Consider the following 14,136-nt stretch of genomic DNA (forward strand, 5'->3'; position numbering starts at 1 on the left):
CTTCTTAAACTTGCATTTTCATTCATTAGCTCTGGTTCACTTACTGTAACCGGTTATAGGATTTCACTCTATGTATATATAATAACTTACTAATCCATTTTCCTGTTCATGGACATTTAGATTGTTTCTGCTTTGCTATTAATACAATGCTGCCAAGAACATTCTTGTATGCATCTCCTTTTGAATAGGGTCACTAGAAAAAATGTACTAGATATTGCTTAATAACTCTCCAAAGTAGTTAGATCATCTTCTTTTATTTAAACTTGGGTCAGCAGACAGAAGATAATGCATTGTCAATTATACCCATTTCCAGTGGAGAGGTATTAATTCACCCTTTCTCACTCAAGAGACTGAAATTTTGCATTTATATCATTATTTACAAAGGTCATTAAATTATAACACTTATTAACTCTGAAATTAAACTTAAGAACTTTCTTAAAATTGTTAGTAAAACATTGCAAAAGCATAGATTCACACTAACTTAAGTTTAACAGTTGTGACCATTAACGATCTTTAAGGTGAAATAAGAATGCGTCATCTAGGAGCATACAAAGGGGAAGTTTCACTAATCACTTCATTCAAAGTAGATATTCCTCTAAATTAGAGCTTCCCAAAGCATAGTCCCGAGACTTCCAGCACTGGAATCGCATGGTGGGAAGCCCACCCCAGATGTATGAATCATAATTTTGGAGGTGGGGGGATCCCACTGACCAGAAATCTACATTTTTTAACAATCATGCCAGGTGATATGTATGCTCAGTAAAGTTTGAGAAGCACTGCTTTAGTTAATGTGATTTTAAATCCAGTATACCAAAAAAATGAAGTTACCTGAGAATCACGAAGCTGATTATGAAAACGCTGAATTAAATCATTCAATTCTTCATTTAGTTCAGATGTGATACTGACTCCAGATAGGCTACCTGTAGTTTCTGTTACAACTGGAAAGAAAGTTAACAACTTTCATTCAAGCAAATAATTTAATAATTCATTAAAGCAAATAAATAAAAAACAACACTTTTAATTTCTGAGAAGCTAAAAATAAATTTGGGGGGAAAAAAGAAATTTTAAAAATCTCAACGTAATTTGAAGCTAGTTAACCCTCAGATTTATCTGCCAACCAATCATTTTATAAGTTTCCATCTAACCTGAAAATAAAGGGACACTCACAAAACTCTAGTATAGTGGTTCATCTTTTTCTGTCCCAACATTCAAGGAGGGATACTGCTACATCCCAATTAAGAATAGTGACTCGGGCATCCCTGGTGGCACAGTGGTTGAGAATCTGCCTGCCAATGCAGGGGACACGGGTTCGAGCCCTGGTCTGGGAAGACCCCACATGCCGCGGAGCAACTAGGCCCGTGAGCCACAACTACTGAGCCTGCGCATCTGGAGCCTGTGGTCCGCAACAAGAGAGGCCGCAATAGTGAGAGGCCCGCGCACTCCGATGAAGAGTGGCCCCCACTCGCCGCAACTAGAGAAAGCCCTCGCACAGAAACAAAGACCCAACACGGCCAAAAATAAAAATAAATAAATAAATAAATAAATAAATTAAAAAAAAAAAAAAAGGAATAGTGACTCAACAGAGTCGGGGTGCGGGAAGGTCCACCAGGTTGGGTTGGAGGCGTGGCGGGCAAAGTGGTTAGTCTGAAAAAGCACAGCTAATTCTGACCAGTCTCAATCCCCACCTCCCCAACAGAATCAATGTTCTAGTACAGGGGCTGGCAAACTTTTTTTAAAGATTCAGATAGTAAACATGTTAGGCTTTGTGGAGATACAGTTCTTGTCTCAACTACCCAACTCTGCCACTGTAGGGCAAAAGCAACTATATACAATACATAAGCAACTACATACAATACAAAAACAAATGGACATGGCTGTATTCCATAAAATTTTATTTCAGGCAGTGGGCCAAATCCAGCTGGCTATAGTTTGCCGACCCCTACTGTAGAACAGATAATTTATTGAAGGAGTTGCTTGTGATACAACTCATACTAAAAGACCACAGTTTATTTCTTCCTAAGGCAGTATTCTGATGACAATTTTCATAATAGTTACTGCTCTGTTACTCAACCACCCCATGCTTATCTTTCCAGCTCTAAAAGAGACAATGACTATAAACTGTGTCTGTTTTGAAGGAAAATATTAGCTTTTTCAATGAGAAATTAGAATTACAGGGTGGGGTAGACTCCCATGTATGCAGTCCAAAGTACTTGGGGGAAAAAAAGCAATTACAGTCTAGATAACACACAACTTGCTAGTTAAATGGTAAAAGGAACACTCTTTCCCATGACAATTATGTTGCCTCTCTTATATACCTAAAGATTAAATACTGTAAGTTTGTTTTTACATCAGTATTCTCCTGCAAAATCTCATAAATGCAAGATAAAATCTGTTTTCAATCATTAACCTAAAATTCTTTTTGAAATAGTACATAAAATAAATTCAAATTTAAACTCCTGTTCATTCTCCTCCTGGTCCTTGTCTCATAATAGTACATTAAAAAAAAAAAAAAGAAAGAAAGAAAGATTATCTGCTTACTTAAAAATAAAGGTTTATATTCAGAAAAAGAAGACCCCTGACCTGGAACTCAAGAAATCTGATTCTACTAAAATTCCATATAAGCCTAGGCAAGTCACGAACTCTTGTGTTAGAGTTCCTTCTCTCTAAAGTGAGAATTATAAAAAAAGCCCTGGCGACTAACCTACAGTTTTGTGGTGATCAAATGAGATGACGTAAGTATAACTATTTGAAATAACATAACTATCACAAGAAAATCTCTGAAATTTGATACTCCAATCTTGAAAAATATTTTAAAAGTTGGTCATTAACCAAACTGTATTTGTCACTGTTAAAGTATTTTGTTTTTTCCTAAATCTAACAGCTAATGATACTTTGAATTTTGCAAGGGAAAAATGGGGATGAAAATTTGCATAATTATTATATACTATACCATACATATTCTATACAACTATATAATTATTACAAAAGAGTAAGTTACTTGCGAGTCATAAAGCTCCTTATGAAAATGCAAAATTAAATTACATATAACAGTGCGCAGAAGGCTGAGCCAGTGGGCTAGGTGTGGACGACACGACAGACTGAGTAACAGGGTAACCACAGTAAGGACCTTAAATGGAGAGCCCACAGGAGATAAATTATTATTAGACTGTAATGACAGACTACTAGAAAATATAACTTGGTTTTAAGTTTTAATAAGTAACAATCTGTTTTCAACTTAATGAGAAATTAAACACGTAGGTTTGACAATAACAAGACAAACTATAAAGTTAGACTCAATACTAAAGAATTCAATACATAGGATGGGGAAAGGTTTCTTAAACAAGATCCAAAAATACAAAACTTAAATCACTAAGATGTATACTTTAAATATCTTATAATTTTATTTGTCAATTATACCGCAATAAAGCTGACATTTTTTTAAAAAAAGAATTCAATACAATTTCCATCTAAGTGATACATGGCTATGAGGGAAAGAAGAAGAAAGAAAAGAACATTTCTGAGTCTCAGGGAGACTGGATAGGATACAAATTTAGTTCAAAGGAACTAGTGCATACAATTGGATACCTCACTATTCATGCCAGAAGCCAAAGAAGCTTACATTTATTCACTGCCTCACTTAAGGTTTTAACCCTTCCTTGGCAGGCAAGCAAAGTACAGCAATCCTAGTTAAATAAAGTACAAAAGGCAGAAATAGAAGCAACAAGAGCCCTATAAATTTGAGGTACAAAAACAGAACTACATCCTGTCCCTTTTACCTCTTAAGGGTACTCTCTGATGAAAAGGAGAGCGAGCTGGCTGTCTGCACGGTACAGTATGATGGCCAGGAGTTGTCCCTGCAACCTTTTCTGCATAACCAGAGAAAAGCACAGGACAGGGTAAGCCTCACATGTAGGTTTCTCAACTAGACAACAATCAAGATCTAATTATATAATAACCAGCATCCACCTTGCAATCATATCATTATTTACTGAGCCTTACTTATAAAAACACTCTAAGATGGTGGCATACCAGAATCATCCATCACAGCGATAGCTTGCTCTGCCTTATGCTGCAGAGCAAGAAGAGCAGCTTGTCGTCCCTGCAGAGCTCTCAGTTGCTCCTGCTGCTGTAACATCCTTTTTAATAAATCATGTTGTTTCTTCAAATTTTCTATCTCTTCCATAGGCTCCTGCTGAGGATCTCTGGCCTGAAAAATAAGACCAACAACACTTATATCTTTTAAAATCCATGTTCCTATTTCAATTGCCAACGGCAAGGTACATACATAGACAATAAATTAGTATTAAATATACAACCCTAGATACAGACTTGAAAGAAAAAGAAGAAAATGATGACACAGAGACAGCCTGTCATGTTAAGAATTAGGTAGTTAGGTAATTTCAAGGTAGAAGACCATATGCATGTGCTTAGCATGAAGAAGAATTAACAAAAAGAAAATAGAGCAAAAGGCATACAAAAAGGAACACAGGAAGGCCGACACACACACACACACACACACACACACACACACACACACACACACACACACACAAAGAATGAGGGATCCAGGCCTTACAGAAAAGGAAGAGCAGATCATACCAGGTTAATGCCCTAAAAGTAGCCCTGGAGAAAGACCAAACTAAAAAATCTTCTGCCCCATTCCTAGAAGTGATGTTTAAAAACCAACAAAACAAAAACAAACCAACTATTTTCTAACTACGGATGGAAATTTTAAAAATATACTTTTTATTTGATTATTTGATGTGAAAGGTTTTAATTTACTTGCATCACTTTATATTAGGATACAGGAAAGAAAAAATATTATCTTTTGCATCAAAGATATCATTACTATTTTTTCTTTTAAAAGATGCTCATTTAATGCTGAGTCTGAGGACATAAATTACTTTGAAATTCCCCCCCAAAAGATAACATTTTGCCTAAAAGAGGAACAGATTAAATAGGTGCCACTTACAAGGAATTATAAAATTTTAAATGTTAATCTTAAAAATATTCAAGTGTAACCCAACCAGAAAAAATAAAGTCAATTAATCAAAGAGAGAAATTTAAATACAACCTGGAAACAATAAATAAGACAAATTATGCATGAACTGTATACCATAATGGTATTTTTCATCACTGATTTGCCTTTTAAAAATTTTGTATCTTAAAAGTTTAATGATTTTAGCTAACATTTACATAAAATATTTCTGTTAACTTAGAAATAGTTAATTTTAAATTTGCATTGCTACCAAATTTTTGTTGGGGATATGGAGACTTTAAATGAATGATATCCCCTGGCTCTAACCAAAGTTAACAAGGAAAATAAACCTCAGTGATTTCTTTTCAAAGTAAAAATGCACTGATCTGTTTTCCCTATGTACGTTTGATTCCAAGAAAAATTATGGAGAACACAGATGGCTCCAGAGAAATTCCCTTCTGGGTAACATTCCTTAACAATACTTTGCACAAACCTCTTCCCTTTACCTCCCCACGTAGCACTCATTAGTACTGTAAACAAGAATGAGTAACTGTGATAACTTGGCAAGCAATAAAAATAATTACATGGCTCAGAATTAAGAACTCAAAGAAAGGAAGCTCAAATAGGAAGTAGAAGACTACAGTTAGAATGTTTGATGTAAGGTATCAGAGAAGCCAGGTCAGTGCTCTATCCTGGACTGGCCAACTAGACTTTATGAACATGGAAGAGAAATAATGTATCTTGGTTAAGCTAGTATTTTACTGGAGAATTTCCAATAAACTAAAGCCATTTTCAAATCAAGTACAATTTACTCAGTTCTCTCCCATCCTATACAAGTGGAGTTACCTAGTTAACATTACATTCATTCCTATGAAAATTCATCTTCTTAGTTCTTGCTCATTTCAAGACTATTTACATCTTGAAAAAATAATTTGAAGGGTGAGAGATAACTATCAATCTGAGATACGTAGCCATCTCAGATCTGATCCAAATTAATTTCATCAAAGTCACCGGTAAAATATAAAACCAGACCCAATCAGGTACAGATTTCAGTGGAACGACTCAGAGAAATCTCTCCAGGTTGACATCAATCAAATACTCCAACAAAGCATCAGTGGTAAATGACTAAGAAAAGAAACATTACACAAATAAGGCTAAAAGTCATCTAGGAAAAAAGAAAACCATCAAGAATGCATTATCTCCATCTAATTCATAATCCTCCCATCTCTCAAAAATAGTTTAGACCTCAAGCTAACCTTAAAGCTATCTAATTTTAAAGAATTTACTAAACAATTTAATATTATGGTTTCTTACCCTTTAAAATGCAAACTTTTAAAAAGAACTTTAATCCTTGTTAGTCACATTTATTCGCAAAACTTTGATACTCTAATTATAAAGAATTCTGAACTTCAGATTTTTCACTAATCCAAAGATGAATTCCCAACAATTTTTGAAATTAGTGGAGTTTTATTACTGCTTAATAACTTTTGCATCCACATAAATAACATTTCAGACTAACACTTAGAAAAGATGAACTGAGGGAGGTGGGTGGGAACTACAATCAAATATAAAGAAAGGGAAGATGAGAAAATGGTAATAAAAATACCTGGGGATAAAAACATGGCAAGAAGATGGTGCATGGAATAGAAATCCAAAAAAGGAGGCCAGGACTATACCCATCCTTCAAACACATATTTTCATTTAAATGTTTTGAGTCACTTTCAGTAAGTACATTCTTAGTTTACAAATTAAAAAATAATAATAATAACTTAAGCATGAAATCTCGAGTTGCATACAGGTAACAGATTTCAGAAAACCCTAAGTCTTCCTTTCCTCTACCCAACTGATGTTCTTCCAATAATTCTTCATGGATCCAAATATATTTTTATGGCTGAAAAGTACTTCAGTTAATATGTATTCCAAGTTTTGTCATCTGAAAGGTGAGAAACTATAAGCCCAGAGAAGATGAAGCTGTGATTTATCCAATATCACAGTGAGGGGAAGTCAGATTCCTAAGTTCTAGGTTAGTGTTTTTTCACATCATACTATCTGCCCCAAAATTACATCCATAGACTCTGTCTTCTGTATTTAAAACTATCTCTGAAGAAGCATAGTCTGGTTTGGGAGACAAATCTAGCCCACATGAAATAACTAGAAATGATAAAAACAATAGCAAAAAATGGGTAGATGGTATTTTTAAAAGCTTATGAATGCTCTAAGAGCTGAGATTAAGTGTGGGGGGAAAGATGAGTACGGGAAAACAATGAAGGCATGGGTATTCAGGGAAGGCTCTTTTTAAAAATTATGCAATGTCATCGTGTCTATAAAATATTTCATAAAATGGACTCTGCCCAACTCAAGAATATCAATTATCTCCTATCAAGCTGCAACTCACAAGGTTGCTTTAAGCACTGAACCTCAGTTAAGACACCAACTTTCTTCCCTGATCTTCTAACAGAATACTACATTTTGAAAGGATGTTAAGGAGGGAATGAAGGCAGGTGGGGAGAACAAAAGATTCTGCATAGCAGAGAAACAATAAAGTCAGTCAGTGGGAATTAGGGTTTTTTCTAAGAAAATGAAATCATTTTATGAACAGAGTACTGATAGAACTACCCTAGGATGGCCCTAAGAATCAAAAGATTAAAAAGAATCAAATTAAAATAAACTCCAGAAAGAAGTTCAAGAGAAAATAATATTTATAAGGACATTATTCAAAGAAATTTAAAAACAGAAAAGTGGTTTTTAAAAGCAAACATAACGCCTTAGGGGAAAAAAGTAAAACTGGAAGACGCTATGCTGTAGTAACTGTCAACTCAAGTTCTGTTTGTCACTATTCAGAAGACTTAAGAAAGGAACATTAAGTTCCAAAGGATCTATTTTCCCCCATTCACTTTCTCTTCTCCAATGCTAGTAGTTTTAAAAATAATCAGCTACTTTACTATTCTGTTGAACTGGGATACCTTTTGCTTAACATTTTATAGTAAGATCACTATAGCTGATTTCAAACTATATCTTCAAACTCTTGTGGGAGAGTGGGGAGACATCCTAATATCTAGAGGTTAAGCTTTGTCATTTTTAAACAGCCACAAAAATATAAAATATGTACATAACAGAAAGGAAAGCCTAATCCTAGGTAATAAGCTAGTAATAAAACATATGAAATTGGTCTTATCTATACTCAATTATTAAAATAGTACTTTACTCCTGTCAAATGGATATGAGCACTTTTACAAATGCTGTTTTTTTTTCAAACTGTTTTAAGCGGAACTACACAAATAGTTGTCTTTAAACCTTTCCTGAGTGTCTTTATGCAAATGATGGAAAATTAAAAGAAAGAACATTTACAGCAAACATTGGAGGAGAAAGTAGCAAAATCATCAGGAAACAAGTCAACTGGATAATTAAAAAAAAAAAAGATTGGAAAAAGGGATTTCCAATGGGAAGAAAAATATAAACCAAAAAACACTAAAAATATTGGGTTGGCCAAAAAGTTCGTTTGGGTTTTTCCATAGGATTTTAGGGAAAAACCCAAACGAATTTTTTAGCCAACCCAATATTTCATTCTTAAAAAAACAGGAAAGCTAATAGCTTGCTCTATTTTTTTCTTTCTTTAATGAATGACTACAGGAAATAAGACAAAACTTAAAAGTACCTTCTTAATCCATGAACACAAATATCAGAAACAAAAGGCAACTAATGGTCAAGGTTTAAGAATGTGTTATATTTTGAGTTCTCAACAGCAAAAAAAGGAAAATGGATTAAGTTTCAAGTCCTTTGTTAATACAAATTAAAAACAGCCGCCACACATAATCCATGGAGAGGAGAATAAGAAAGCAGAAAAGGAAAAAACACTAAGGGACAGCATTTTACTAATGCAAATTACAGTACAATTAACCATGTTAACGTACATATTTAAAAGTTAACAGCAACAACAACAGAAAAGCAAATAAAGAAGAGGAAATATGAACAAAAGAGGTGCTCATTTAGAGACTTCCCAAGTTAATATTGTGAAGTATACCTTTGAGGGAAATCCACGTTTTCGGCTATATTTCCTATTAGGCCTCAGTTCCCTGTCATTCTGAGGAGGTCTGTCACCTTTCCCTTTTGGACTTGTTGTAACGTCAATGTCTGAAACCTGTTCTTGTGAAGCTGAATTCCCTAGTTTGTCCTCAATGCACGGCCGAATTCTCAGACTAAAAGATGCCTCCTTTATTAAATAGTGTAGCATATTAATTTCTTAACACAAACTCCTGTTTAACATATAAGCCAGTCTTGTAAATAAATATAAAAAATTACCAGTCCATCTTTTAGAAAATCAATCCACCCTCCCCCAAGTGGCAATAAAACTTTAAATTAGACTTTTAAATTCCTATAGACTAGACTTCGGGCTTATTATAATTAAGTGAATATCACATCCTAGGCAATAAGCTATACAACAATTGCTGAAGCATATTTCAACATTTATTCTATGTCATTAATTAACTTTCAAAATGTCCTGATTTTATGTTATGAAAGAAATTCTCATCATGGGGAACACGATATACACTAGCATATAAATTATAATAATCATCTATATCATTTCCCACTCCTCTCCAACAGAATTCCTTTACCAACATGCCCCAACCCTTCCACTTCTGCTGGAATGAAATGTGAGAAAGAAATTATTCCCAGCACCACTGTAAATAGAAAAACAATTTCCCCACAGTAGAATCCATTCTTCAACAACCATTTGGATCAAGTCCTCTGAGCATCTCCTGGTGAAAATAATGGAGAGAAAAAAAATTCAAATTTCCTCTTCAAATCAGGAAGGGCAAGGAAGAGAAAGGAGGCAGATAGGAAACTATGCAGGGCAATATTAAAAGGAAACAAACCCTCAAATTCCTAATGCTGAATGGTACTTTGGAACATACCTCGGAAACAAAAGATACACATGGCTATCCTTTCACAAGAAAGGCATTACTGATAACAGTCTTTCAAGTTTACTAATGCATGGTTGTAGGTTTATCTGCTAAAATTAAAATGCTTAAAAGTATACTAGTTTCATACTAACTTCTATGAACTAAGTTTATTTTATAAATCTTTCCTCAAAGTTCTGTAAATTTCTGATTATTTTTCCAAAAGACAGTATTTTGATACATTCCATTTTGCAGAGTCAGAATTTATAGTATTTTTCTCACTAGAATAAATCCCGAAGTAAATGTTACCCTGTCCCATTTTCATCTCAATTTTATCAGTCGTCTGGTTTTGCTTCCGTTCTAAGCTAGCCAGAGAAATGAGAATCCTAACAGCCTTAAAATGGTTCCTCAATGGCAAATGAACTTGGAGACTTTTCCAACAGACGACATGCTAAGCAATGACACTGTACTTATAGCTCTTACATCCACAATGAATTTTAACTTTCCCAATGCTTCTTAAAATGAGTAAAGCTGTGCTTAATGAAACAAACTAGAAAAACCAGGTTTCTGCAAATTGAAGATCAGATATTATTAGATTTAATCAACCATTAAAACTATTTTTAATGCTAATAAATAAAACTTTTAAACTTCCATGTTCAAAAAGAATATATACAGCATTAACAATCTGAGGGTTTCTTCCCTGAGATAAACTTTTCATTAAGGAATGCCTACAAAAATATCATCGTGAAAACCGGGGGAGAACTTTCTATCTTCATTTCCAGCACTTTAATTACTAAAAAGCCGCTTACCGTGGTATCTGAAGCCTCAGACTGCACATCTATGTTTAGCGATGTGCTCTCAGCTACAGAACCAGATCCCACGGCTGAATCTACAGTCCGAACATCCTCCTCCTCATTTTCTCTAGCCTGAAATATTTCAGCGGTATAAATCATACAACTATTAAAAAGGGCAATAAAATATTATAACGGATGGCACGATTTTTTGAAAATATATTAACTCCTCTGGGGTGGCATCAGAATGTCATCAGTACATGTACACTGATGTACTACAAAAATAACTCAATACATTACTTAAAGTGTCCAAAACTTACAAGAATTTTTTGCAGAAATTTCATATATGACTTTTCTTGTTCTTTAAGGTGATCTATTAGATGAGTAAGGCGCTCAACATTAGCAGATCTTTCATTTTTCTCTACAAGATCTTCCCGCATGGAACTAGCTTTAGTAATATAGTCACGAATCTGAACAAGCCTGCTTACAATCTGCAAGGGAAATATTTGGGGTGGGGGGGGAATTAAAATTATAGATTTTAATTTCAAATAACCAAAGATACTTCTAGGTTTATTGTGTGAATTCATACATGCAGAAGATCTGAATCAAATTTAGAATTTAATCAAAACATAACAGGCAATACCAACAATTCCAATTACTGTTAACTTAAAAATTTCAAAATGTGTTTTAGTTTCATTACTTGGGAACTTCATTTTATAAAACTGTGCATCAAACTATTATTTATATAAATTTTTCTACTGTTTATATATGTCTTTATAAATAAATTTTAAAAATTAAGATACTTTTGAAAAATAATTTTTTCAAAAGAATTATACCATTTAAAAAAAATTTCTACAGCAATCTATTAATCACATTGCTCCCAATTGCTCTTTACTAAAAATTAGCAATACAACATTTGGCAGATGAACAGAAGTCTTAATTTACCTGACTATGCCATTTCTACAATCATTTTGGTAAAAAGAAATTTACACCACTTTGAGTAAATCTGATAGATTAATGAGGAAGGTCAGAGAAGAACTTTAATTCTACCTAACTAAAATTCCTATGTGCATAACCCAATATTTTTTTTAAATCTTAATGAATCTACTTTGAGGTTTATGAAAGCAAAGAGCAAAAGAAAGAAGTTTTATCACCTGGCTGCTCTCCATTGCAGGCTCTCCTCTCCCATCTTCTTCAGAGACTTGACAGTTTTGCAAAAGGTCATTACTCAAAGCAGAAGCAAACAACTCTTTACATTGTGCTGATCCAATCATTTCTCTCTTTTGGGGATTTACAGCAGCATCTTTGCTCTTGTTAGTATTAATCTGCATAGGCAAAAAGTTGAAGGGCTTTCGGTTTTCACTAAGCTGACGTTTGTTGTTAGCAGCTGTTGCTCTACCTTGAGAATCACTTCCAATGCTTCTCTATACATGAAAAAGAAACCAAATCCCACAAACATTAATCTTTCAAAATTAAAAAAAATCCAATGTTCTTAGTTTTACCATCAGATATTGATTCACAAGGTGCATATAAACAGATTTGCTGTAAGATTCAAAACAGCTTCAGACCTACAAAATTCTTTTCATAAAATATCAAAATTCAATTATCACGTCCTAGGCCTCATTCTGTCCAGAGACAATTCAAATGATGAATATGAGCAAGACTTGTCTAAATGAAGCAGTAGGATTATGAATCATATTTATAACTCATATTGCTAGTCATACTTGATCACAGAATATAACATAGGCTTTGAACCCAATGAATCAATGTTAATTAATTAATATGAACATCAACATAAAGATGTGTCAATGTAGGACTTCCCTGGTGGCGCAGTGGTTAAGAATCCACCTGCCAATGCAGGGGACACAGGTTTGATCCCTGGGCCAGGGAGATCCCACATGCCGCGGAGCAACTAAGCCCATGTGCCACAACTTCAGAGCCTGCGCTCTAGAGCCCGCGAGCCACAACTACTGAGCCCGCATGCCAAAACTACTGAAACCCGCATGCCCTAGAGCCCGCACTCCTCAACAAGAGAAGCCACCGTAATGAGAAGCCTGCACACCACAAGGAAGAGTAGCCCCCGCTCGCCGCAGCCAGAGAAAGACCACACGCAGCAAGGAAGACCCAACGCAGCCAAAAATTAATTAATTTTTAAAAAAAGATGGGTCAGTGTGAAGCACTGTTTGATAAAGTACTCAACTCAGTGCCCGGCATACAGTAAATGTTTAATAATTAACCCATAGGTGACTAAATGATATATGATCATCACCATCATACCAGACTTGAATCTACCTTTATGCATATTTGGAAAACTTATCTCTATGAAGTACAGATGTGACAGTAAAATGTTAAGAGTTCATTATCATTTCTACTTGCTTTTAGTTCTAAACTTGATTTCAGTGATTATAAATACAAACAACTGTTTTATTCTAAACTTGAGATAACCCAGCACATCCCACACTTAACCAATGACAAATATTCTAAACTCGATATTCCCTTTTGCTTAACAGCAATCTTAATCAGTTACTAGCATGCATAATTTAGTTTCAAAATGAAATCATTTAAGTTAGTCATATAGTATAATAATAAAGTCCCAAGAGACTTGTCCTCAGCAAGTTTAGAAATAAGGACTTTATTGCCCTCCAAAGAACACAGTACCATCACAACGATTAACATTCTTTCCATAGGCACAGAAACTAAGAAAAAGGAAATAAACAGCTCAATTTTATTAAGACAAACTATTTAGTCTATTGCAAATATTTTCCATAGTTATAATTTGATTTTTAAAATAATTTACAAACCTGATCTAAATCACTGAAGTTTATCCGCTGTTTAAGTTTCTCTAATTCTGCCTGCTCGGGAACAGACATCTGCGTCATGTATCTACTATGCGGAAACGTATGTGGAGTCTTCGTTCTTCGCCTTCCAACTCCTGGCGATGACTCCGGAGAAATATCATTAGTTACCCTTTTATCACTTTCTACACCAAACTTTTTCTTATTCTTTTCTGATGATCTATTTGCCTTCTTCTGTTGGCCACCCCAATCCTTTAAAAAAAAAAGTACAGGCAAAGGTTAATCTGGCCTCTATCAAATCAGGAAAATATTTTGGTACGCTTAAAAATTCTTGGTCTTAAAATTTTAAATGACAAACATTTTTCACATAAATACATAGTCTTAGAGACAATCAGTTACTTGTACTAACCCATTTTCCCTCCACTACACCTAAATTTCAAACTGTGCTGAAATTATAATTATTCAGAAAATAATTACTTTCCTATCATAGGTCATTAACAAATACAAATACCCAAACTCCAAACCTAGCGTCAGTCTGAATATTTTCAAAAGCGTTTTAAAAAATGGTTCCTTACTACTTATAAACTGAATAGTGAAATAAATTATATATACCTTTACTGGCCTCCTTTAAAGTCAGTATATATAGGTAGACAGATCTGGAATCAACCTGTGTT

The 14,136-nt window shown here is 34.3% G+C and overlaps 1 protein-coding gene across 22 annotated transcripts in view; it reads right to left on the reverse strand.

The window, feature by feature from the left end:
• PCM1 (pericentriolar material 1) overlaps positions 1-14,136 on the reverse strand; it is an 88,450-nt gene that overhangs the window by 61,374 nt on the left and 12,940 nt on the right. For 8 of the 22 annotated variants that reach the window (XM_059909753.1, XM_059909751.1, XM_059909757.1 and 5 more), the window contains 8 exons: positions 13,469-13,714; positions 11,822-12,091; positions 10,988-11,158; positions 10,686-10,802; positions 9,000-9,188; positions 4,030-4,207; positions 3,777-3,866; positions 829-938 (listed from right to left, as the gene is read on the reverse strand). In XM_059909753.1, the coding sequence (XP_059765736.1) occupies positions 829-938; positions 3,777-3,866; positions 4,030-4,207; positions 9,000-9,188; positions 10,686-10,802; positions 10,988-11,158; positions 11,822-12,091; positions 13,469-13,714 (1,371 nt within the window). The remainder of the gene's footprint in view (positions 1-828; positions 939-3,776; positions 3,867-4,029; positions 4,208-8,999; positions 9,189-10,685; positions 10,803-10,987; positions 11,159-11,821; positions 12,092-13,468; positions 13,715-14,136) is intronic. The other 14 variants (XM_059909766.1, XM_059909761.1, XM_059909759.1 and 11 more) reach the window with 6 other exon arrangements.

This window comes from Balaenoptera ricei, chromosome 21 (genome assembly GCF_028023285.1).
Source record: "Balaenoptera ricei isolate mBalRic1 chromosome 21, mBalRic1.hap2, whole genome shotgun sequence".
Lineage (NCBI taxonomy): Eukaryota > Metazoa > Chordata > Mammalia > Artiodactyla > Balaenopteridae > Balaenoptera > Balaenoptera ricei.